The 23,440-nt window shown below is 35.6% G+C and overlaps 1 protein-coding gene across 1 annotated transcript in view; it reads left to right on the forward strand.

The window, feature by feature from the left end:
- The window catches only part of esyt2b (extended synaptotagmin-like protein 2b), a 56,188-nt gene that overhangs the window by 26,748 nt on the left and 6,000 nt on the right, over nucleotides 1-23,440 (forward strand). The window contains 11 exon segments of the mRNA XM_056461905.1: nucleotides 10,583-10,703; nucleotides 10,828-11,004; nucleotides 11,086-11,168; nucleotides 11,266-11,314; nucleotides 13,118-13,207; nucleotides 13,316-13,396; nucleotides 15,893-15,949; nucleotides 16,659-16,733; nucleotides 16,806-16,892; nucleotides 17,099-17,248; nucleotides 17,338-17,693. Coding sequence (XP_056317880.1) covers nucleotides 10,583-10,703; nucleotides 10,828-11,004; nucleotides 11,086-11,168; nucleotides 11,266-11,314; nucleotides 13,118-13,207; nucleotides 13,316-13,396; nucleotides 15,893-15,949; nucleotides 16,659-16,733; nucleotides 16,806-16,892; nucleotides 17,099-17,248; nucleotides 17,338-17,693 — 1,326 coding nt within the window.

Here is a 23,440-nt window from a genome sequence, read left to right on the forward strand (position 1 = left end):
ACTTCATTGTAGAGCCATTTTTCAGCAGTTTTAGGAAAACATCTTTCTTTCTCTCTGATGTAGGCTGATTTTAATTACCTATAAGCTTTTACACACATTATAACTGTCTCGGTATTGCGTAGAGATGCATTTACCTTTTGGCCACATCAGCTAAAAAAAAAGAAACAATCAGGTTTTGAAAAAAGTTTTAGAAGTTAAATTATGCCTACTTTTTACACAACATTATTTACACACTGCTATTAACATGCATATGTCATGGCTACCTTCCACATGATTAAAGAATATTTAGAAGTATTTTATTAGTTCAGACTGGCGCAGTGGCTCAGTGGTTAGCACTGTCGCTTCACAGCAAGAAGGTGACTGGTTTGAGCCCCTGCTGGGTCAGTTGGTGTTTCTGTGATTGAAGTTTGCATGTTCTCCCCGTGTTGGCATAGGTTTCCTCCGAGTGCTCTGGTTTCCCTCAGTCCAAAGACATGAGCTATAGGAGAAATGAATAAGCTAAATTGGGCGTAGTGAATGAATGTGAATGTGAGAGTGTGTGGTTGTTTCCCAGTGCTGGGTTGTGGCTGGAAGTGCAGACGATGCGTTAAACATATGCTGGATAAGTTTGCGGTTTATTCCGCTGTGGCGACCCCTGATTATTAAAGGGACTAAGCCGAAAGGAAAAGGAATGAATGATTTTATTAGTTCACTGAAAACAAAATTTTGAGAATAAATTTGGCAGCAATTAGCAGATATAAAATAAACATTAATATTTCATGGCTGTTTACCATAAATAATTGTAGCAACAGAAATGATGATTTAAGATTAGTATTTTTTTTAAATTGCTTAAAAAATTAAGCTTACAAGTCATCCTCATTTGTGTGGATGAGCCTGTATTATTAGTATTTTCTAGGTGTTGATTTCAATTGGAATCAAGTATTCCTAAGAGCTGTATATTAAATATAATGTTTACTGTACTGTCTGACGCTGAAATGCATTCACAGTTAAATTACAATTACAGTCCATTTATGCATTATGCATGTAGATGCAATGTACCATTTTCCTCCAGCATGTTTCCTAGAAATTGTTTAGGTACAAACAAAATAATTAAAGAAACAAAAATTGTTTTTCAAACAGCCTCTAAGTGTCCAGTGTAATGGTAGATTAGAGAGACCCTTAATGTGTTACCGTGACATACTGTCTGCAGTAAAACGCTTGAGCAGATTCATGAGTGTTGCTCCTCGGGTTGTGCTGATCATGCACACACACACACAGGCGTGTAGTGATTACATCAGTTATCTCATCTACAGTGTAGTGGTCTCAAGCTCTTCCTGCTGTGTACAGAGCTGTTCTGTAGGAATTTATTACTGTTTTAAAATGAAAATTTTCTAAAATGCGTGCGGGGGTTCATATCAATACCATTAAAGGGATAGTTCATCCAAAAAATGAAAATTTACAGTTAATGTTTTCACCCTCGGGCCATTAAGGATGTATGATGACTTTTTTTCTTCAGTAGATCATTAAAGAAGATTTTTAGCTGAAGCTGTTGAGTTAATGGTCACCCATTTTTAGATTAAAAATAAACATGCAATCAAGTCCAAATCAATCCCAATGCTCCTGATGAAACGTGTTTTGAAGTGAAGTTTTTTACAATATTATTAGCTTTAATTCACAACCTGAGTAAACATTTCTCTGTACTTTTGAAGTTTTTAAATGTATTAAATTAGTTGTTTTAAATTAGATGTTGAAGTTTTTAAATGTTTTAAATTAGTTTTACCCATGCTTGAAATTGGTCCTCTGCTTTTAACTCATCCAAGTACACACACACACATTTGGAGTGAGGAGTGAAAGCACACACACAGACACACACAATCACATAAAGTGAGCATACTCCTTGAGCAGTAGGCAGCTGTTGCTTCCAGTGCTTGGGGAGCAATTAAAAGTTAGGTGCCTTGCTCGGGGGAACCTCAGCTGAGTAAAGATGGATAAAAAGGTGAACTTCATTCACCCCCCCACCATCTTCAGTTCCTGCCAGGACCCGGAATTGAACCTGCAGTCTTTTGATTGCAAGTCCAACTCTCTAACCTTAAGGACACATGGCCACTTGTATGCTATTGTGTGAATCACCAAGGACCACAGATTCAGCTAAAAATTTACTACTGACAGATGGGAAATCAGACATTTTTAAATCCAGCAATTTTCATGAAAATATTAGGGGGGGAGGGGTTCGGGAACAATTATTTGTGTATTAAAAGATTCTGTAGATGTTAAAGGCTGTTATAGAAACATCAATACCGATAATGTTTCTTTTATTGTAGTGACTAGTGAGTAAGTTTGTGTTTGTAGTTAAAATGTAGCTTATATTACTGAAACATCGGAATACTTGCTAAAGATGCAATGATTAACCGATTTAACTGTTAACCCCGCTTTAATTCGTCACGGTTAATTAACCATAAAGGCTTTTCAACACCGCATTTCTACACAGAACAAAACTGCTGCAAAGTTATGCCAACTGTGTGCTTGTTTGAAGTTCCGAGCTTGTACACCGAGGCTACCCATGTACACTGGATTAACTATGGCTGAGGCTATTAGCTAAGGGCCGTTAACATATTGCATCTTTTGTGCGGGCAAGTTCCTTATTTTCCACGCTTTGCACGCACACCTAGTTGTGAAAGAATGCCACGTGACAAGAACTGACCAATCGGCTTCATAGCTTGTATGAAATATTCACATTTCTACTCCAAAGAGAAAAAAAATACAAAATGAAAAATACCAAACAATTTTGTAATATAATTGATCAAAAGTGCCTTTCAGCAGCCTTTGACTACATTTGTTTGCTTTAAAAGGGAAATACTTAGCTAATATGTAGCTTAGATTTACATTAGACAAACACTATTCTTTTTATTTATTCTTATTTGTTTATTTATTCATTGTTCTGTCGTTTATCTTAAAGTAAAATTATTACTTATGTTTAAATGATAAAAACCTTTTTTCACTTCTATTTAAGTCCAAAGAGAAATGGACTATTGTTTGTTTTTATTATTATTTTGTGCTGTATTAATAAGTTACTGAGCAGCAATAAATAGCACTTTAAAATATAAGCAGTTTTCATGTGAACTGTGTGTTCTAAGAACACTCGTGTGTTCTAAACTAGTAGTGTTTTGAAATTAATGAATGCATAATAATCCTGATAACCGTGAAATTGTGATTATTCCTCAGACTATGATTACACAACCAAAATCTATAATGGTTGCATCCCTGATACTTGCACCGGTTGGTTCAGTTTGGAGCTCAATCTCTTGATCATTCTTATTGCAAGCTAAGTGCAAAAGAAAACACCAAAAGCAAAATTCGGCTAAGGTCATTAGCACTGCAGCATTGCGAGTGTGTGCTCTTCTGCTATTAAAGTTTATTGGTGCTGCAGAAAAGAAGTGTTCTGTATATCTCTAGTGTCCCGTTGTTTAGGACTGGTGATTATTGTAGGCTCAGAGAGCGCTATGCTTGCATTATGAAGATGTTTGGGGAACTGCATCAGCTTTGGAGGCAAATCAATAGAGGAGTTATTAACTTCATTCTTGCTTTGATATTTTTATGGGGTTTATGTTTTACACAGGGATTGTTGGCGCACTTTTATTACAGAAGATGAAGCTGGGTTTTACCACGGCTCGCTGGAAATTGAGAGATTGATTGTCAAGTGTAATTTAAAAAGTATATGAGAACTGATTGGAGAATGTAACAAAAACACAATAGTTTTTGATGAATGTACCGAAAAGATGGGATTAGTGAAACAAATCAAAGAAAATATATAGTAGAGAAATGTTTGAAATCAGCTTATTTGATCCACTTCATTCAGATATTTTCAATACATTAGCCTTGTGAATCCTAATGCAATCTCAGGCAATTCATAACATTTTGATTTAGTGACAAATTTTTACGAGTTTGTACAATCTCATTTGTACATTTTATGATCTTATCATCCCCCAATGATGCTTGTGTTTAGCACTGTAAAAAAGCTGTATTCCATACATCCTAATTTTTTTATGTTCGATCAACTTAAATTGTAAATAACATTAAGTTGCCACAAACCCCCACAAAAAAAAAAAAACCTCAAGAATTGTGTTGTTTCACCTCATTTTAAGAACAATTTTTTTAATGAGGGGTGAGGTTTAGGGTTTCGTATGAATTTAAAGGGCACCTATTGTGAAAAATCTACTTTTGAAGCTGTTTATGTGTAGGTATAGTGTATAGAGCATCATATTGGGGTATTTTAAACACACTCAGTCCTTTTTTTTTTCAATTTAACAACATAAAAATGGTGGACCAATAGGAGCGGTTTTCAGACCGACCGCAACTTGACATAGAATCATGTATTTAATCATATCAACAAGAGAGGACGTGCACAAAGCAACCGGGAATAAAATGTCTGTTCAGTTTGCTAGGATCGTCAATCATCATCAAATGTGAGTTTTACAAGTTTAAAATGCTTTAAAACAGTGCGTGTTTGTAATGAATTACAGCGATTTACTTCAGATTTACTTAATCAGCACAGCCGCGTGTCAGAACAATTATAAAAGAAGACACTTCAATCCCAGTTTGTGGACGTTAAATCAGGTTTATTTTGTACATTAAAATAACAAATACTCATACAGCAGTAGATATTAACCTGTATCCTGTCACATTTGCGTGCAAAAAGAGTGCAAAACTAAATGCGCACACTGTTTGTGTGTGTGTGTGCGTGTATGTGTGTGTGTGTGTGTGTGTGTGTGTGCGTGTGCGTGTGTGTGTGCGTGTGTGTGTGTGTGTGTGTGTGTGTGTGTGTGTGTGTGTGAACGTTGTAATGACATTGTGTGTGACTCATTATTGCAACTCCACAACAAATGCATTAAATACTCATTGGTAAAGTTCTTACTGTAGTATTTCTCACAAACGTTACGTGAGATCTTCTTCCTTCATGTCTGTCTGTAGTCTGAGGCAGCCGAGGGCGGAGATTAAGGCATGCTGACAGGCACGTGGAAACAGTGAGCGCGAAGGACTAACATTAAAGGCGCAGTACACAAAAACCGATACCTGCTGGTCAGAGCTATAATATAGAAACTTATGAAAGGTATAATAAAAAATCTGATGGGTGTTTTGAGCTGAAACTTTACAGACACATTCTGGAGACACAAAATACTTATATTAAATCTGGAAAAAGGGGTAACCTAGGTGCCCTTTAAAGCGTATAAATTGGTAAATGAGCTACTTTTCTGACTATATGTAATGTTTCCTACAGTATATGTATGTTTCCTTGTGAGATTGCGCTGGCAACCCCAACTCTTAATGGTTTTAGCAGTTGGGTTTAAGCTGATATTTTAGAAGGCTTTTCATGACTTGGATGAAATTGATTGTTTTTCTCTTTCTTTTTGCTTAATGCTCATATAATATTATGTGTCAAACACAATTTTCAACCTGACGTGTGATGAGTTCATCAGTCTATTTTTAGGATTTTTTCATTTTGTTGTCAAGTTTTATTTTATTTCATGTAGTTGAACTCAATCAAATGTAGTTGTAAGCACATATTTATTCAAATATATATTTTTTCATATGTAGGTGAACTTCCAGGAACTAATCAAATGTAATTGTGAGCACATACTTATTCAAATATATTTTTTCATATGTAGATGAACTGGTGATGAACAATCAAATGTAATTGTAAGCATACTTATTTGTTCAAGCACGCTGTTGAAGCTCATTCACACAATTGGCAATGTTCCTTTTACTATTTAAAAAATGTCCTTGGTTGTTTGTAAGTTTAAACATCCAGTTGTTGAACCCGAACTTCTGCTGTTTTTCTTCAAAGCTTTTTGGGAAAGCTTTGATTCCTCATTAATGATTCTAAGTATTGACTACTTAACGTTTGATCCAAAGATTTCAACAGCGCTTTCTGTTTATATGGTGTTAGACTAGATTGTAAACATGAAGTAATGCATAATGTATAAAATGAGCTGCGTCAACCTAATATTTGCAATTACTTTTTAAAATGTAATAATATGAACTATTGATTAACATTGTACGTTTTAAAATAATGCTCACAATAAGCAAGATATTATTGATTTGAGCATGGTTGCTGGCTATTGAGTGGAGCTGGATATAAATTCATGTTACCACCCACTATCTAAGCACAATCTCTTCTCTTAAGCACAGTGGTATAACCATAAAACCTGCAACATAACAGAAACTCTTACAGCAAACACAACAGAATATTAAACACCAGTAGATCTTTCTCTCTATTGAAAGAGATGTAGGTCTAATATCAACATTTAGCCTCCTGATCCAGAGCTATAAGCGAGCATGCTGGTTAAATAAAACTACCTGCCCAGTCTCAGATTATGCAACAGAAGATAATTTTTCCATATTTAAGTAAACCAGAGACAATCAAATCAGTCAGAAACACAAGTGCATGGCTTTAATGCTAATAAATACAGTAAATACAGAACAAAAAATATATTTGTTTGTGTGTGGTTTACTTTCAACCATGTCACTAATCACCACTTACTATTGGCAATAAAGACTCATTTAGACTCTAATAAACAGGTTTAGTTGCTTGCTTAGTGATGGATCTTTATGCGGAACAATTTGAATATGCTCGGGGAAAAGTACCTCTAAATTAGTTTACAGCTTAGTCTTTTGTTTTTCATTCCAGTCATTCATAATACTGCATCTTTCAACTATCTCATGCATAAATGATTCAATTGCAAAAGAGTGAAAAACAAATGTGTAATGAGGACAGTTATATTAAAAAAGATGGGTTATGCTCTTTTGAAATAGCTAAGCAGAATCCTATTGACCTTATTCTTCAATGTGGAAGTGGGCTCGTTTTTGCGATTGTTTTAGAACTTCCGATTCAGCTGCCAATGGGAGAAATGACTATGAATAATAAACGGCAGAAAACGGTTAAACTACTTACCCTACAAACAAGTATTTGATTGAAAATACAGACAAAATAGAATAATATAATAAGAAAAAAATCAGTTTGCAACATCAAGCAGCAAAATGAGCTGTTTTTAACGTCTAAAAATGAATGAAAGTGAATGAGACCGGAAGTCTCGTACCAAAATTATTCAAATGGCTGCGCCCTCTCGTACGCGGAGAATAAGGTGAATACAATTTACTGTAGTCTCATAATATAGGACAACATGCTATAAAGTGCAGAATAGTCCTTTTTTAGAATGAATTGATGTGGTCTGTGCTGTTTGTATACAGTGAGTGGGAAGCATGGATAAATTGATTATTTAAATAGTCATACATTGCAATAAGACTTCATTAGTTCACTTGTTTACTGACATGAACTAAGAGTAATGAATCCTTATTGTAAAGTGTGACCAGTTAAATATTACTTAATGCAGTACTAATAACCTTTAACCCTCTACTGCACGGTGTTACCATATGGCAACATGATACTTATGTTCGTTTCCCTGCCACTGTTTCTTTAAGACCAACTTAAAAAAAAATTTGTTGGAAAGAGAAGACCTTAGTGTAATGATGTGCTCTGGTTAAATCACATGACATGCTGTGTTATTCTGTAGCGTGATTAGTGATTACTTACAGACTGGTGTTTATTATGAGTAGCTGCTGAATGCAAATGTAAACGTCAATTAAAACAAAGGATGAAATTATGTCAGATCCCCAAATAAATCTGAAACATCACCTGAAGTAGGTTATGATGACATACACAACTCAAATTTTTTTAGTCAAATTAGTGTGATCAAATGTGTGTGTTGCCAAATGGAACGTGCAATATTGCAATGGGTTTGCTAGCTAGCAAGGTCAGCTGTGAACTTTTTAAGTTGTAACAATAACAACATGAATGCTAGTAATATAGTGTTGATTACTTTCATGTTAATGGAATTTGCATTATGGATAAAATCTAGTTTTAATGACAATACTACTTTTGAATAGATATGAATAGAGGGAACAGTGTATTAGCGAGCACCAACATGTTCTATGGTAAGTGAAACAAGAAAAAGGATAGAACTGGCTCTTCCTGCAGATGAAAGTGAGGATGAGATGGGTTTTAGTGACCATGAGAATGATGCAGACTGGACATTTGATAGAGACAGTTCAGGTAAGTTAACTAAGAGGCAGATAAGACAGGTGTAGTATAGTATATAGTATAATATATAAATATTGTTAGCTAGTAGCTTGTTATTTATTTACTGGAGAAAATATTTATATTTACTGTATGTTGTATACATGATAATACAATATTAGGGTTGTTTTTAATAATAATCAGCAAAAAAGAATGGAATAACTGTTGGAATAGGAGTTTTTGGAAAGCATGTATATATGGTGTCATTTAGAAGTTCTGTGTTAAAGCTTATAATACTGCAACTCCAATTAAATCATTTCAAACAACACAATTATTAACTATAAAGTTCTACATTTGAAATTTCTAAGTTAGATCCACTGTTGGACATTGTTGCTATATGGCAACATTTAAAAAGTACCTTGAAAAAAATAAATGTTTCCAATTTTTTTTTTTACAGCACATTAAGTTCAAGTTTTTCAATTATATATATTTTAAATAGATTTATCATAATGCGTGTGGTAGAGTGTTAAAGTGCTCTACTCTACAGACATGCTTTTGTACCTTGTGTTATACTATTAGTTTGTAAAATGTTATTTGTCTGCCTGTATATGCCTAATCATGTGTGTATGTTAAGAAGACTTTATATAACCCAGGCCACACAGGGTTTTCAGCAAAGTCAACTCGCAGCACAGAGACAGGAGCATGGTTAACATAATATTCAGACTGGGACTAGTGCTTTGTGCTTCCTCTCTCTTGTCTTTCACAGCTTGTGGTTGTATTTTAACAAGGTCATAGTGGGTTTGTGCTGGACCGACAGGCTGCAGGCCAATTACTGTGGAAGTATAAACTGTCACACCAAATGCTGCGGTAGCTGTCTGACTAAACATTGAAAATATATTTATGATAATGTTACAAAAACATACTGGAATAAACCGTGTCAGATGATATTTGTGTTTTGTTAGATTGTTGGTTTAGTCGGCGAGTCAACGTTTGAATGTGGTTGTTGCAGTTAGCAATACATCCGGGAGGGACCGGATTTTTTTCTTTGTCTTTTTTTAATCGCATATTTAGATCAGTTAGACATTCTGCAACTTCTACAAGAGTGATTATTTAATGATGTTTTTAAAAGAAGTCATATGATTGTATTTTTCATTATTGATTGTTTCTGATTAAAATATGCACTAGCATTTAGAGGTGTTATTTTATTTTATGTTTGTTTGTTTCAGTTTCACACACAGTACATCATTATTTATGACACCAACTAGTATTAGCAATTAAGGCACCATTAAAGGTTGAGTTGCTTTAATTATTGTTCACCACACAGAACAATTTCAGTTTTGCTAACCATTTGAACCTCAAGTCTTCCAATGATTCATAACACAGTTCCTGCCTTTAACTCTGATGCATAAATTAATTAACCGCCTGAAGAAAATATGTGAGCCTGGACCACAAAACCAGTCGAATGTTGCATGGGTATGTTTTTGTCATAGCCAAAAATACCTTTTATGGGTCTTTTTTTTCCTCTTTACTCCAATCTATTGAGTATAGATACCAAATCTACTAGAGTATTAATAAAGTTCATGTTCCATTAAGATTTTAAAATGACTTCTTACTATAAATATATCAAAGCACAAATTTTGATTAGAAATCTGCACTGCTAAGCACTGTTTAATGTATCCTTTAATGTAAAAACATTGCATTTCTTACAATAATATACCGGATTATAAACACACACTAGGGTCAAAATTCAGAAGAATATCACCAATTTCTTTTCTACTTTTAAGGTTAGTGAATGATAGTGGTTGCATTGGAGTTACACTGGAGTTTTGTCATGTCACTGTCATTCTGTTGCACATTAGAGGCTTCTGTCACGGAAACAAATCCCTTGTGTAAATGTTTCTGGATATAAAGCTCTTTCTGATTCGGAAAACCATCAAAATAAAGTGTCAACAGATATTAAGGCCCAATCCCAATTCTATTTTTTACCCCTAGCCCTAAAATTTTAAGGGGAAGGCCTTTAAATTTTACCCCTAAGAAATGGGACAGCACTACAACACCCATACACGTCATCATATGTCATCGCGAGCTCTTAGTTCATAAAAGATTGACAATGGCGGCTGCTGTAGTTATTTTGTAGTTGCAACTATGCTGTAGTTGCGTTTTTTGGTATTTATCTTCAGGAAATCAAAGAAAGCAACAGTATCATGTTATCATAACAATATAATATGGCAATAAGCTCATCACTGTACTGTGTTTTTACACCATTGCCATATTCATCTTTGTAAACACACGAAAACAACATTAATAATATACCAGACACCTATAAAGGTATTTTCCAGCCACTAGACTTTTCTGACAGGGTATTCCAGTGCCATCGAGTGACAGATGCAAAAGTATTTTTGAATTGGGAATTGGGCCTTAATCTACTGTTACTCTACTACTACAGTACTATTTAGTTACATTTAGTCAACAGAATGTATAAAGGAGACCATCTCTAATGATGCATTCCCATTATTTCTTTTCCATTGGCAGTGGTTTTTCAGATCAAATGATCCAGGATATTATCAGCGCTTACATGGTGTTGCCTAACAGGATCACAGTGCCATTGATAGGTGAGGTTGAGCTGGCACAGCTTCGCTTCCCCATGCCAAAGGTGACCACCCAAACACAACACTACCATCTCATCACTCATTATTTAGCAAACCATGCTTACTTATTGATAATATTATTCAGCCATCTCTTCTGCTGTCTTCTTTTATGTTTGGTTCTCTCATTAGGGAGTGCTGAGGATTTATTTTATTGAAGCTCAGAATCTGGAAGTGAAGGACTCGTATCTTGGCGGACTGATCAAAGGCAAGTCTGACCCATATGGCATGCTGCTGGTCAGCAACCAACTCTTCAGAAGCAAGACCATCAAAGAGTGTCTGCACCCCAAGTGGAACGAGGTGTATGAGGTGAATATGGAGACACACTACGCTTATGCTGTAATACAAAGCACAAACTTTAAAATCTGCATGCATGTGTTTTATCATCAGGCACTAGTATATGAACCTTCAGGACAACATCTGGAAATTGAGCTCTTTGATGAAGACCCAGATAAAGATGATTTTTTGGGGAGGTGCCGTATTCACTTACAGTATATATCTAAAGGGTGCAATATTGTCTGTCATATATCTTTTTAAAAGTTTGTAATGTTTTGTTGATTTTTGTTTCAGTCTAATGATTGACTTGACTGAGCTTCATAAAGAACAGAAGGTTGATGAGGTAATATAATTAAATTCCCATTTTTGTTACATTAATTTGAAGTGCATGTTCTTCAAGGAATGTCACCACCAGTTTTATTTGAGGACCTTTAAATAATGAACTGACATTTTTGTTTTTATAGTTGAGGTAATAGATTGTACAGTATTGGCAGGTTTTGTACTTTTTTATAGTCTATGGTAGGCAGTATTACAGTTATTCTCAGTGGCTTTGGTACATACTGTATCTCAGATCAGAATTGAAATTCTCAAAACTCCCTGTTCAATCTTCACATCATTGTGTCACTTGTGCACATGCAAAAAGCAGTTTCTCATTCCTTTGAACAAGTTGTAAATGCTTTTGTACATCCATGCAGATGATCATGTGCCTTTCTCTTATGTTTCCTACATTATCGATTACTTATGTCATGTTGATCAAAATACATTATTTTGGTCTCTGTTGAGTAGTCTCACCCCCACACAACATTAAATCGTTTGTTTATGGCATAAATCTTTACATGCAAAATGGCTGAATAAGTTCATAAGTCATAATATTTTTTCATAATGCGTTTTTTTATACGTTTCCACTAGCCTTTTTTTCCCCTAAATCTGTTTACAATTGGTACATTTGTCCTAGGTGAATCTTGACTTTTTCTAATGAAGGTGCATTTCAAAGGAGGTTGTCTCATGTTCACATTTCTACTTTCATCCGCTTGTTAAGTGTGACAGCACATGAAGCAGTGCAAGCACTATATCAAAATGTATGGGGAGACTCAACAAATGATAATAATAGACATTTACAAATAGATGTAATACTTTTGAAAATAACAATCGCAGTATATATGATAATATATATATAAATCTTCATGCTTAATATCCGATGGCCAGAAAGTGATACATTTTTTATTGTTAAACTGTTAAAATATTGTTTTTTGTGATGCAAAATGTCCAGAGACTGTTGTGTACACCATGATTTTATGTAAAATTCTATTTAATGTGTCATAGGACTAAAAATTGGTCATAAACAAATATTTTCTCAATTCAAACATAGTAGAATAGTTTACATTAGAACACCACTGCAGAGTACACTATTATATTGACAACATGACTAAGTATTTGACTGTCTGCACACTATATTACAAGGACTTGTCATTCTGATGCACTGACACGTTCATTGACACAGAAATGTATTTTTGAGAGATGAACTAAGGATTTTGAGCAAGAGACTGGGTTGTGCAGGTAATCGCGTTGTAAGCATTGTTTTGAGAAATGCACTTACTGTTCTGCAAATTTCAGTTCTGATGTGAGAAAATGTACCAAAGCGACTGAGAAAACCGGTAATTGGCTTGAATTTTTTTTCATTACAGTAATTTATATCTGCTTTCAACTTTGCAATGTATGCATTATTACCTCATAAAAAATGTTGATGTTGTCTTTTTGCTTCAAAACAATAATATGGTCATCTCCTTACCAAAAAATAGATGGATAGAAAGACAGACAGACAGACGGATGGATGGATGGATAGATGGATGGGCAGGCTGATTTATTGATTGATTTGATTGATTGATTGATTCATTTATCACCATAAGTGTTCTTTAATAATCTATAGTTAATCTTTTTTCCCAAAGGTGTTGATATTATGCTACATTCCCAGTAACTTGTTTTTCCAAGAACTGTTTTGCTTTGTTTTTCAAATGATCACCATCAGCTGTCTTTTCTCTTGAACTCTGTAGTGTTGCTTAATTGATTTTGAATGAAACAAATGTTATTTTTGTCCATAACTCTCATTCCATTCCACTGATCACTTTTTGTTTTTTTAAATCTGCAGTGGTTTGATTTAGAAGAAGTCACTACAGGCAAACTTCACCTCAGATTAGAGTGGCTGTCATTGTACCCGAGTGCTGAAAAACTAGATCAAGTATGTGTACACTAACACACTGACTGACATTGACACAGACATGATTGAAGCATTCGATGAACTTTTGATAAATCTTTTCTCATCTTGTGCATGTTTTACACTTATTAGGTACAGAAGAGCATAAGGACTAATGACAATCTCTCTTCCGCTCTGCTAATTGTTAACCTGGACTCAGCCAGTAATTTGCCGGTAAGAAATCTACAAACATTAGATTATGTCTGTGTTTGCGTGTACACACAGGTTCTTTCTGAGGATCTGTAAAGCAACATGTTCTGATGTCCTACAAAGATACACGTCTTACATATTTTTTCGTTTTCAGTGAAAGCATTTTAATGTTCTGCTTTCATTTTTTTACTGATATAAATTATTCAAGTGTGTATTGATGGTATTCTGTTGTTTATTGGGTACAATAATTCACTCAAAAAGGAATTCTGGATTTTTTCACTCAACCTGGAATTTTCAAGACTTTCTTTCTTTTATTCCTAGAACTTTTTGATATTTTTTTTTTTTGGGGGGGGGGGGGGGGGGGGGTAAACTTTTAAGAACTGTTATTTATGCAAATATAGTTAATGATATGAATTTTAATAAAGTTCAAAAATGTCTTAAATTTCAAAAACTCAATTTTAGGCCTACTAAAATATTTTGTTGTAGGTCTTAAATTGTTTTAAACAGGTGTTAATTTTCTTTTGTCCATTTAAAGCTACCCAAATGGCCGAACACCTATCCAAAAGTCATACAGGCAATGGTCAATACAGGAACAAACAGGAGCATAAGAGTAATTCAAAGCTTAGTCAGGAAACAGACAAATGGACAGGAACAAATGGAAAAATAAGAAATTGTTGTGATCACAGGCAAAGAGGTCGATGCAAGTGATAAAAAAAACAACAAAACAAGAAACAGGGCAAGGCTACACAATAGAATGCTTTGTAATGCTACAGGATAACAAGACTCAGCAAAGTCATTATATGATCTATCTGATTAGTCCATCATGAGCTTCCAGCTGTGTGGGTGCAATCAGGGAGAGAACTGGAACTGGTGTGTTTTAGTGCATGATGGGAGTTGTAGTTCTTATCAGTGGCATATCTGTAGTTCTCCAGCAATCTGCACAGGCTAGATCGAAACAAATAGCAATCTCACTAGATCATTGAACAAAATGTACATTTTTAGCTCTATTACCCATGTTGTTTAATTGTGTTTCTTAAATTAACTTTTGTTTGAAAAGTTCAACATATATGTATAGCTACCTGGTGAGGACTCAGACCTAAACTGAGATGAATTGAACTGAATTGAATTTAGTTTATTATAGTTTTTAAAGCTTGTCATTATTTTAAAGATTAGTTATATGGAAAAAATTGAGTTTGCTTGTTTTGACACATTATTTAAAATATGTGACTTAATAAATAACTAAATTTGAATTAGTTTTTGATGAGGCAAGTAAAAAGGTTTACTAATCTAAAAAACCCTTAGTGTTCAGGCCTGTATAAGTTTGAAACTTCATTCACAATTGTCTTCAAAATGTCTTAAAAATCCTTAAATTTGACTTGATGAAACCTGCAGAAACCCTGATAAATGAATTTAGTTTAAACTCTCCTAGTCTTAGTGTAAAATTCCCATTTATTAATGGTTTTCATTGTGCCTTCCTCTTCTGCTGTAAGAGTGTCTTTGAGGGCAGTTTCGGCTGTGGAAACCTAAAGGAAAGGAGAGCGTCTGGTCTAGTCTTTTGTGAGAACACTGACTCTCTCTGTAGAGAGTTATTTGTGAGTTTGCCAGTAAAATCTGAATCCTGGTTCCCCAGATCTAACTGAAGGCATTTAACTAACAGTGTGAATAGACATTTCTTACAGTCAAATAACAAATGAACCTTGCCAAAATCATTAACTCAATGCATGTTAATTGACATTTCCCCCGCTGTTTATTAAAAAGTGAATTTTTTAAATTTATATTATTATTTAAAAATGTTGAATATGGGCAGCCACTGTCACATAGTAAAAAAAATAAAATTCATTTTGGAACTCAATGGCTGAACCGGTTTCGAGCATTTTTTTTTTTTTCTTCTTTACTATTCATCAGAAGTAAGAAACTCCAAAAATGTTTCTAACATTTGGATGGTTAGTAAATGATAAGAGAATTTTCATTTTAATTGTCCCTTTAGTTCTAGCTTGAATGCTTTGTAACTATGTTCACCCGTTTATATTTGACCCATATATTTTGTTTCTGAAGTCACATGCATGATTTATATACAGCTTGGTCAGTCTTAGACAGCGAAATAAACCGCTAACTTATCCAGCACATGTTTTACGCAGCGGAGCCTTTCCAGCTGCAACTCATCACCAGGAAACACCCATACACACTCATACACTACATACAATTTAGCCTACCCCTGTACCGCATGTCTTTGGACTGTCAGGGAAACCGCAGCACCCGGAAGAAACCCACGCGAACGCGGGGAGAACATGCAAACTCCACACAGAAACGCCAACTGACCCAGCCGAGGCTCGAACCAGCGACCTTGCTGTGAGGCGACAGCACTACCTACTGCGCCACCGCATCGCCCTATTATTATTATTATTTTATCTATTGTCATATTTTTTTTAAACTGTAGGGTCTGACTATCCTTCTTGCATGTCATCTTCTCTTATTTTACCTTTCCTATTTTCATTTTCACTCAATCCTTCCTGGGGAAAGACCAATCCTCTTGTATTTAACCCTGATGGCCCCAAACCCCCTTATAAAGGCCTGAAGGTACTTTTGAAAGTTCATGCGATGATCCGTAATCTAAGCATGTTTTAATGTCTTTTATCATATGCGTCTTTCTTTTGTGATTTTTATTTATTAAGTGCTCCTCTAATGTATTCTTCCCTCAAGCACCACTGCATGTGTTTTACGTCATCTGAATTTGGCAGATTGCTGTGGCTGTACAAATTTTTTCAACTTTAAGTATTGTGTCAGTGCTTTTGTGAAAGTAAATCTAGAAAGAAGCATGGCTTTTAAAATAGAGTTATAATTTATTATTTTTGATAAACCAACCTGTCAGAATGTATTGCATATTTGTAATTGACCATTTAAAGGGATAGTTCACCCCACAATTTAACTCAGTCAGTTGTCAGTTACTCACCCTTCGTTTGTTAAAAACCTATTTGAGTTTCTTTCTTCTGAAAAAAAAAAGATATTTTGAAGAATGCTATTTGCTGGGACCAATTGACTTCCATAGTATTTTTGTTTCTACTATGGAAGTCAATGGGTGAGAGTAACTAGCATTCTTCAAAATATCGTTTTTTGCATTAAACAAAAGAAAGAAACTGTTAAAGATTTAAAACCACATGAAGGAGAGTAAATAATAAGATTATTTTTTGTGTTAACTATCCCTTTAAGGAGACTGTATCATGTTTTTTTGACTTTGTCATATCATATTGCATACAATATTTAGGTTTTTTCTCTTTTTGTTCAACAGTCTGGGAAGAAAGTGAGCATAGATCCAAATCCTTTTGTCAAACTGACTGTAGGACAGAAGACGTGCACAAGCAAGGTAACATTGTATCATTAGCTTTAACAACTATAAGTCCAGCAATGCACATATGGCCTGTTCTGTATTTTGCAGGTGAGGTATAAAACCAGTGAGCCACTGTGGGAAGAGACTTTTCCCTTCCTTATCAACAACCCCCAGACTCAGGATCTGGAAATTGAGGTATTCTATAAGGCACCGTCCTAAAAGCATGAATGTTCTGTAACAAATAGTCACTAAAATAATTTTAATGACTAAAATCCACTTCAATGTGAGTCCTCAAAAAGAAACAGATTATTTAAAGACCAATATAGCCTGTTTTTATTATGATTAAAAGATAAGAATTAAGTTAAAGTAAACTGATGTCACGTCTGATTTGTTTGTCTCAGGTGAAGGATAGTAAGCACAAGTGCTCTCTGGGTAGTCTACAGGTATCTCTTGCATCTCTCCTGAACGAGGCGGACATGACTCTGAATCAGCAGTTTCCTCTGCAGAGCTCCGGCCCCAACAGCACCCTCAAACTCAAAATGGCTCTCAGGGTTGGTGTGTCTGTGTGCATCATTTTTGTGTGCGTGTCGCATCGAGTTCTTTTATCATTACATTTTATCCACGTAAATGTACTACACAGATCCTGTCGCTGGAGAAGGAGGTCACATCCAGCCACCCGTCATCTGTTCGAGTGAGAATCACTAGTCAGAGTAACACTTGTGTGTCTCCACAACCTCAACCGACCAGCAGCCCTACAGACATCCAGCCATCCCAGAACCCACACTGTACTCCTCCACCGGACACCCCTCAGGGGAAAAGAGGGTCAGATGGCTCTCCGGTGAGGTTAGCGGATGCAGGTCGCAGTGTGTCCAGTCTTGGGATATGCAGCTCGCACAAGCGTCAGTCTCACAGAGACTCTACGCCTAGTCTGGCCTCCGACATTTCACTACCCTGCGCCACACTGGAGCTCCAGCAGAGGTTACAGCAGCTGCAGAAGTGAGTTTGAGCCTTTTTCTATAAGTACTGTTGTCTGATTCCAAGTTTTCTAGAGTCACGACATCAACCACGGGAGTTGATGGGAATGATACATCACAATCATTATTGCACACTAAATGTAGCCTATTTTTTCCCACATGGTGGCTTAAATTCCTCTGTTAAAAACAGTATACTTGTAGTATGAGTCAGAGGCCCCGGTACACTAATATGTTTTAGTTTTAAAACGCAAACGTTTTGCTACAGTTACGCTTTTCATCCACACTACCCTGGACTTTTCGAGCCTCGAAAACAGAGTGTTTTGGAAATGCTGAAGAGGCCGTTTTGGATGGGGGGGGGGACATTAAATTAGAGGCATGGCTGCAGACATTTTGTCTTTTTCTTAGTATTGAGTGCACAAAGTTCAGTCTTGCATCCTTGTAAGTTCAGACTTCGCAAGTTTGATATGGAAAACAAACTCCAGAGGACACGGGTAAATCTTCAAAGGGAACAGTGTACTTTATAACATCATACACATCAGCCTGGCTATGTTGTTTCACTTTCTTAACAATAAAATGTAAACATGATATAAGAAACTGCCTATTTTCATTTTGGTATTAGCAACTTAAAAGACACCTAAAATGTTGAGGCGTCGTGTGACATATTTATGTGACCGTCATCTTCACTGTATGCATATTTATAACAAAATGAAATCTAACATAACTGCCTGCTTTCATTTTCTTTGAAAAATACAAAGCAATACCCTGTCTCTTTCACTGAATATCAGTTTTAATAATCAATAATGGCCATTATAAAAGTATAACGTGCAATAAATTAATACAATATAGGAAATAAAGGCAAGCAATCAGTCAGATGTGCAGAATCAGTGTACATGGTTACATAAATAATATATTAACTTATCTTTGTGCTCAGCCAAAACCCATTACCTGAGATCAAGCAATAGATTTAAAAGACCAAAGAGTCGATAGAGACGAGATGAATTAAATATCACATTTAACAATTATAGTGAGATGAGATCCAGCAGTAGACCCTAATGAACAGTCTGACCTGCACTGCTCTAATCTGGGGAAGTGTGCTCAAAGCATCTGCTGTCTGCCAGGGGCTCAGACATCCACATACGCTGCAGCAGTGTGTCAGGGTCCCAGCGTGGTTTAAAAAGTCCTAAAATGTCTTAAATTTCAAAAACAAAATTTTAGGCCTTAAAGTCTTAAATTCACTCCTATTGTCTTGTTGGTATAATCATTTTAAACAGGTCCTAATTATTATTGCTAAGAGATACAATTAACAATTGCTGCTCAATATTTTTATAGCAATTTCTCTCAATTAAGTTCCCTAATCAGGGAGAGAAAACTAAAAATAACTGCACAATTCTTTGCTTATTTTAAGTTGCTCCTGGTTGATAAAGTGCCCTCAACTACTGCGCACTATTCAGGGATTAGAAAATCATTGAACAAGTGAGTGATTTCTGGCACAGCAAGTCAACATCAAGAGCTGATTCTGGAGTCTGGACAGTCACAGCCATTTGTAATGTTAGGCTACATTAAACAGCATGATGTTGCCAAAAACAGAAAAGCTTTCTCCTTGCATTCTGAAAAAGTTTCACATCTACACAACAACATCATTCCCAAAAACACCACAGCCATATCACCTTAAGCAGGGCTGAGCCTGGTCAGTACCTGGATGGGTGACCGCATGGGAAAACTAGGATGCTGTTGGAAGTGATGTTGGTGAGGCCAGCAGGGGGGGCTCAACCTGCGGTCCGTGTAAGTCCGAAAGCCCCAGTAAATGTAAACGGGACACTATACTGTCAGTGGGCACCATCTTTTGGATGAGATGTTAAACCGAGGTCCTGACTCTCTGTGGTTATTAAAATCCCATGATACTTCTCGTAAAGAGTAGGTGTGCAAATATCCCCATCCACTATAGCTGGTGTGTGATAAGCACACTGGTGCTGTTGTCCTGTGGGTGCCTTTGCATCATCCAAGTGGATGCTGCACACTGGTGGTGGTGTGGAGGCACCCCCTCATGACTGTAAAGCACTTTGGGTTTATGGCCATACACAATAAATGCGCTATATAAATACACATTACATTACAAAAATGGCGAACCGCTGTATTACATGGCAAGCCGGTATTTGGTGCCATCACCTTGTTAGTACATACAGGGTTCCCACACTTTTTGAAAGTACTTGAATTTCAGATATATATTCAAGGTCTTAAATCTAAAAACAAACATACTAGGTCCTTGAAAGTGCTTGAATTCTGTTTGAAGCTGCTGTCAAAAACAGAACAAAAAATAAAATAAAATCATAAATTTAAAAAAACTTAAATTTAAATCTTGTACAAGAAATGTAACAAATAATACACATTTTATCAGTATTTCAGAAACCACATTTGAATATTACCAGTTTTGAATTCAACTACATTTATTAAAGATCTTTAAACATGACTGTTTATAGCTTTTTAAAAAATGACACATTTAAAACCTCACCATTACTCTTACATTTTATGTAAATATTGTGTAAGTGAAATGTTAAGCAGAGATGGAACTTGATGCTGCTCAGGGTTATATATACAGTATGATGGTGGTGTGAATTACAAAGGTGCTTGATTTAAAATTAATGTTGCTTTAAAACGTCCTTAAAGGTCCTTGAATCTGCTGTTCATTAAATATTGGGAACCTTTACACAGTCTGTACAGGGAAGTGACAATGTGCCATTAGTGGCTCGCTACCATGCAACGCTACCATGCACTCCACCATTGTTGTGTATGTTTGTTTGCGGTTGCCTTTAATCCACATCTCCCTAAACATGTAACAAACATGCTCATGATGTCTTTGTTTTCAAATGCTTCCACTTTGAAACCTTCTTTCCAGCTTATTAATTTTCTGTCCAAAAAATGACGTTGAAACAGTCAAAAAGAACAGGCAAAATAGATTGTTTTATATTAACTTAAAATATATTGTTTAATTTTTAGCTGAAGTTGTTGTTATTTAGATCAGCGTTTCTCAACCACGTTCCTGGAGGACCTCCAACGCTGCATGTTTTGGATGTCTCCTTTGTATGTCACACCCATTACAGGCCTTTCAGTCTATACTAATGGGCTGATGATCTGAATCAGGTGTGTTTGGTTAAGGAGACATGGAAAATGTGCAGAGCTGGTGGTCCTTCAGGAACGTGGTTGAGAAACACTGATTTAGATGGCCCTTTAATGTAAGGAACTTATGGTTTCTTTTAAAATCCTGTTTCGTTTAGTTGTTTTTTCTCCAAATGCAATTAAATTTTGTTAGATATTGTTAGTCACACTGGTAATGCTCTGCCATTTTGTGCTGCATATGAGCCAAAACACTATAAAAGTGAGAGACAACAGCGGTATGCAGTTCCGTGTGAATCATTTGTCCGCACAGCCTAATGTGCAGCGCAGCAGGACTGACTGGATAACACTGAGCAGACTGCTCTCTACTGAGCCGCCCTGACCAATTTAAACAGTGAAGGAGTGGGAAGCGTGACACAAACCATTTGTATTTGTCACTGATTCCCTATTAAAAACCCTATCATAGCTTAGCTAGCTCAGACTGTATTGAATAGCCAAAAAGACAATCTTAACCACGATGGGATAACTGGAGAAAGCTAATGTAAAACTAGAGGACTTTTTCAATCCACATATTGCCAAAATATAGCTGGACTGAAATGTACTCGAGTAATACTGGATTATGTTGCTGAATATTATGTTGGTATTAAAATGCACTGCTTTTAAAAATGTTTTCTTAAAAGAAATGAATGCTTTTATTTAGGATTTATTAAGAGTCCATTACACTGATCAAAAATGAAAGTAAGGGATTTATAATTTTTAAAAAGATTTCCTTTTAAGATAAAAGAGGCTCTTAGAATTTTTATATTCACCAAATAATTGAATGACGGTCTAAAATTCAGCTCTACTATCACATTTCAAAAATAGTCATTAGGTGCAATTCTGTATTTATAAATAAACTTTTTTTTTTTACGTTAACATGAAAATGTCAAAGCCTACACATGAAATCCTCCATAAAACACTTAATTTTACCACAGCATAACTTGATTAATCAGTGCATATTCTTAATTATTTGTGAAGCATAAGATTTTTTTGTTGTTGTTGTTGTTGTTGTTCACTTTTCCGAATCCTCAAAGTTTGTCATAGTCTGGCATTCAAATTAGGCATTCAAATTAGACACTGAATGACATACCTGAGGTTACCATTGTTACAAATACCACAATTAAATTGTAGCTGCTATGCAGAAGTAGAAAGATTAATCTGCTCATTGGGAAATTCACAAAAGAAGACAGATCAATTAAATGCTATTAGTTTCCTTGTTTTTATTTGCAAGCTGGCACATTGTATTCAAATTACACTTTAAAAAAACAATAGGAAGAATGGTTGGATTGTAAATGTGAGTTTACCACAATACCACAATCTATCCAGGTAGAGGTTGAAAATGTTTAATTAATTGAAGTTGGAATGATTTGCATCAAGGAAATTATGCACAGCAGCAGCAGGAACATGCCTAAGGTAAAATGCCCCCGAAAGTGAAATCCTCCCTTCGACCCATATCTGTTTTATTGTTTTGTTGAACACAATAAGAAGATATTTTGAATACTGTGGTATTTCCTTCTGTGGTAATCAGATAATAGTATTCTTCAGTGTTCAATGACAAAAAGAAGGAAACTCTAGACAGCGCAGTATTTGATAAATTTGACATTTTGTTGTTTTGTTTTTCTGTGATATATATTGTGGAATGAATATAATTTCTCCAGATGGCTTATATGGCTCTATTTGGAAATAATTCAATAATTTAAATTGATTGAGATTATTCTGTAAATAAATTACAAGTATAGATAAATACAATAGAGCAAAGATAAAAGTGAAACAACACATGCTTAGTGGTTATCTGGGGAGCCAAATAGCATTTAGGTACAGAAGCTAAATTGTCAAGGTAACATGGTGACTCAGTGGTTAGCACTATCACCTCACTGCAAGAAGGTTGCTGGTTCGAGTCCCAGCTGCGCCAGTTGGCATTTCTGTGTGGAGTTTGCATGTTCTCCCCGTGTTCATGTGGGTTTCCTCTGGGTGCTCCGGTTTCCCCCACAGTCCAAAGACATGCGGTATAAGTGAATTGGATGAACAAAATTCTCCATAGTGTATGAGTGCATATGAGAGTGTGTGGTTTTTTCCTAGTACTGGGTTATGTCTGGAAGGGCATCTGCTGCATAAAACATAGTAAGTGGTTCATTCTGCTCTGGCAACCACTGATATATAAGGAACTAAGACAAAGGAAAATGAATGAATGAATAAAAATTTAATTGTCAAATCTAAAATGACTCTGTACAGTCTTCATTGAATAAATAATTCCTAAAAATGTATTTTTATTAAATTCAGTTCAATTCATCTTTATTTCTATATCGCTTTTACATTGTAGATAGTGAATTGAAATGGTGTCAGTTGCGTTTTTAGAGTTTAAGTTCCGTTCAGTTCAGTTTAGTTCAGTTCAGTTTAGTGTGGTTTAATATTCACTGCTAAGAGTCCAAACACTGAAGAGCAAATCCATTGATGCACAGCTCTACAAGTCCTGAAACATGCAAGCCAGTGGCTACAACGGCGAGGAAAAAACTTCACCAATTGGCAAAAGTGAAGGATAAAAAGCCTCGAGAGAAGTTGGGCACGACGATTTCCCCTATGGCCAAACGTCTTGTGTAGAGCTACAGTCTAGCGATATTT

The sequence above is a fragment of the Danio aesculapii genome, chromosome 7 (assembly GCF_903798145.1).
Source record: "Danio aesculapii chromosome 7, fDanAes4.1, whole genome shotgun sequence".
NCBI classification, from domain to species: Eukaryota; Metazoa; Chordata; class Actinopteri; order Cypriniformes; family Danionidae; genus Danio; species Danio aesculapii.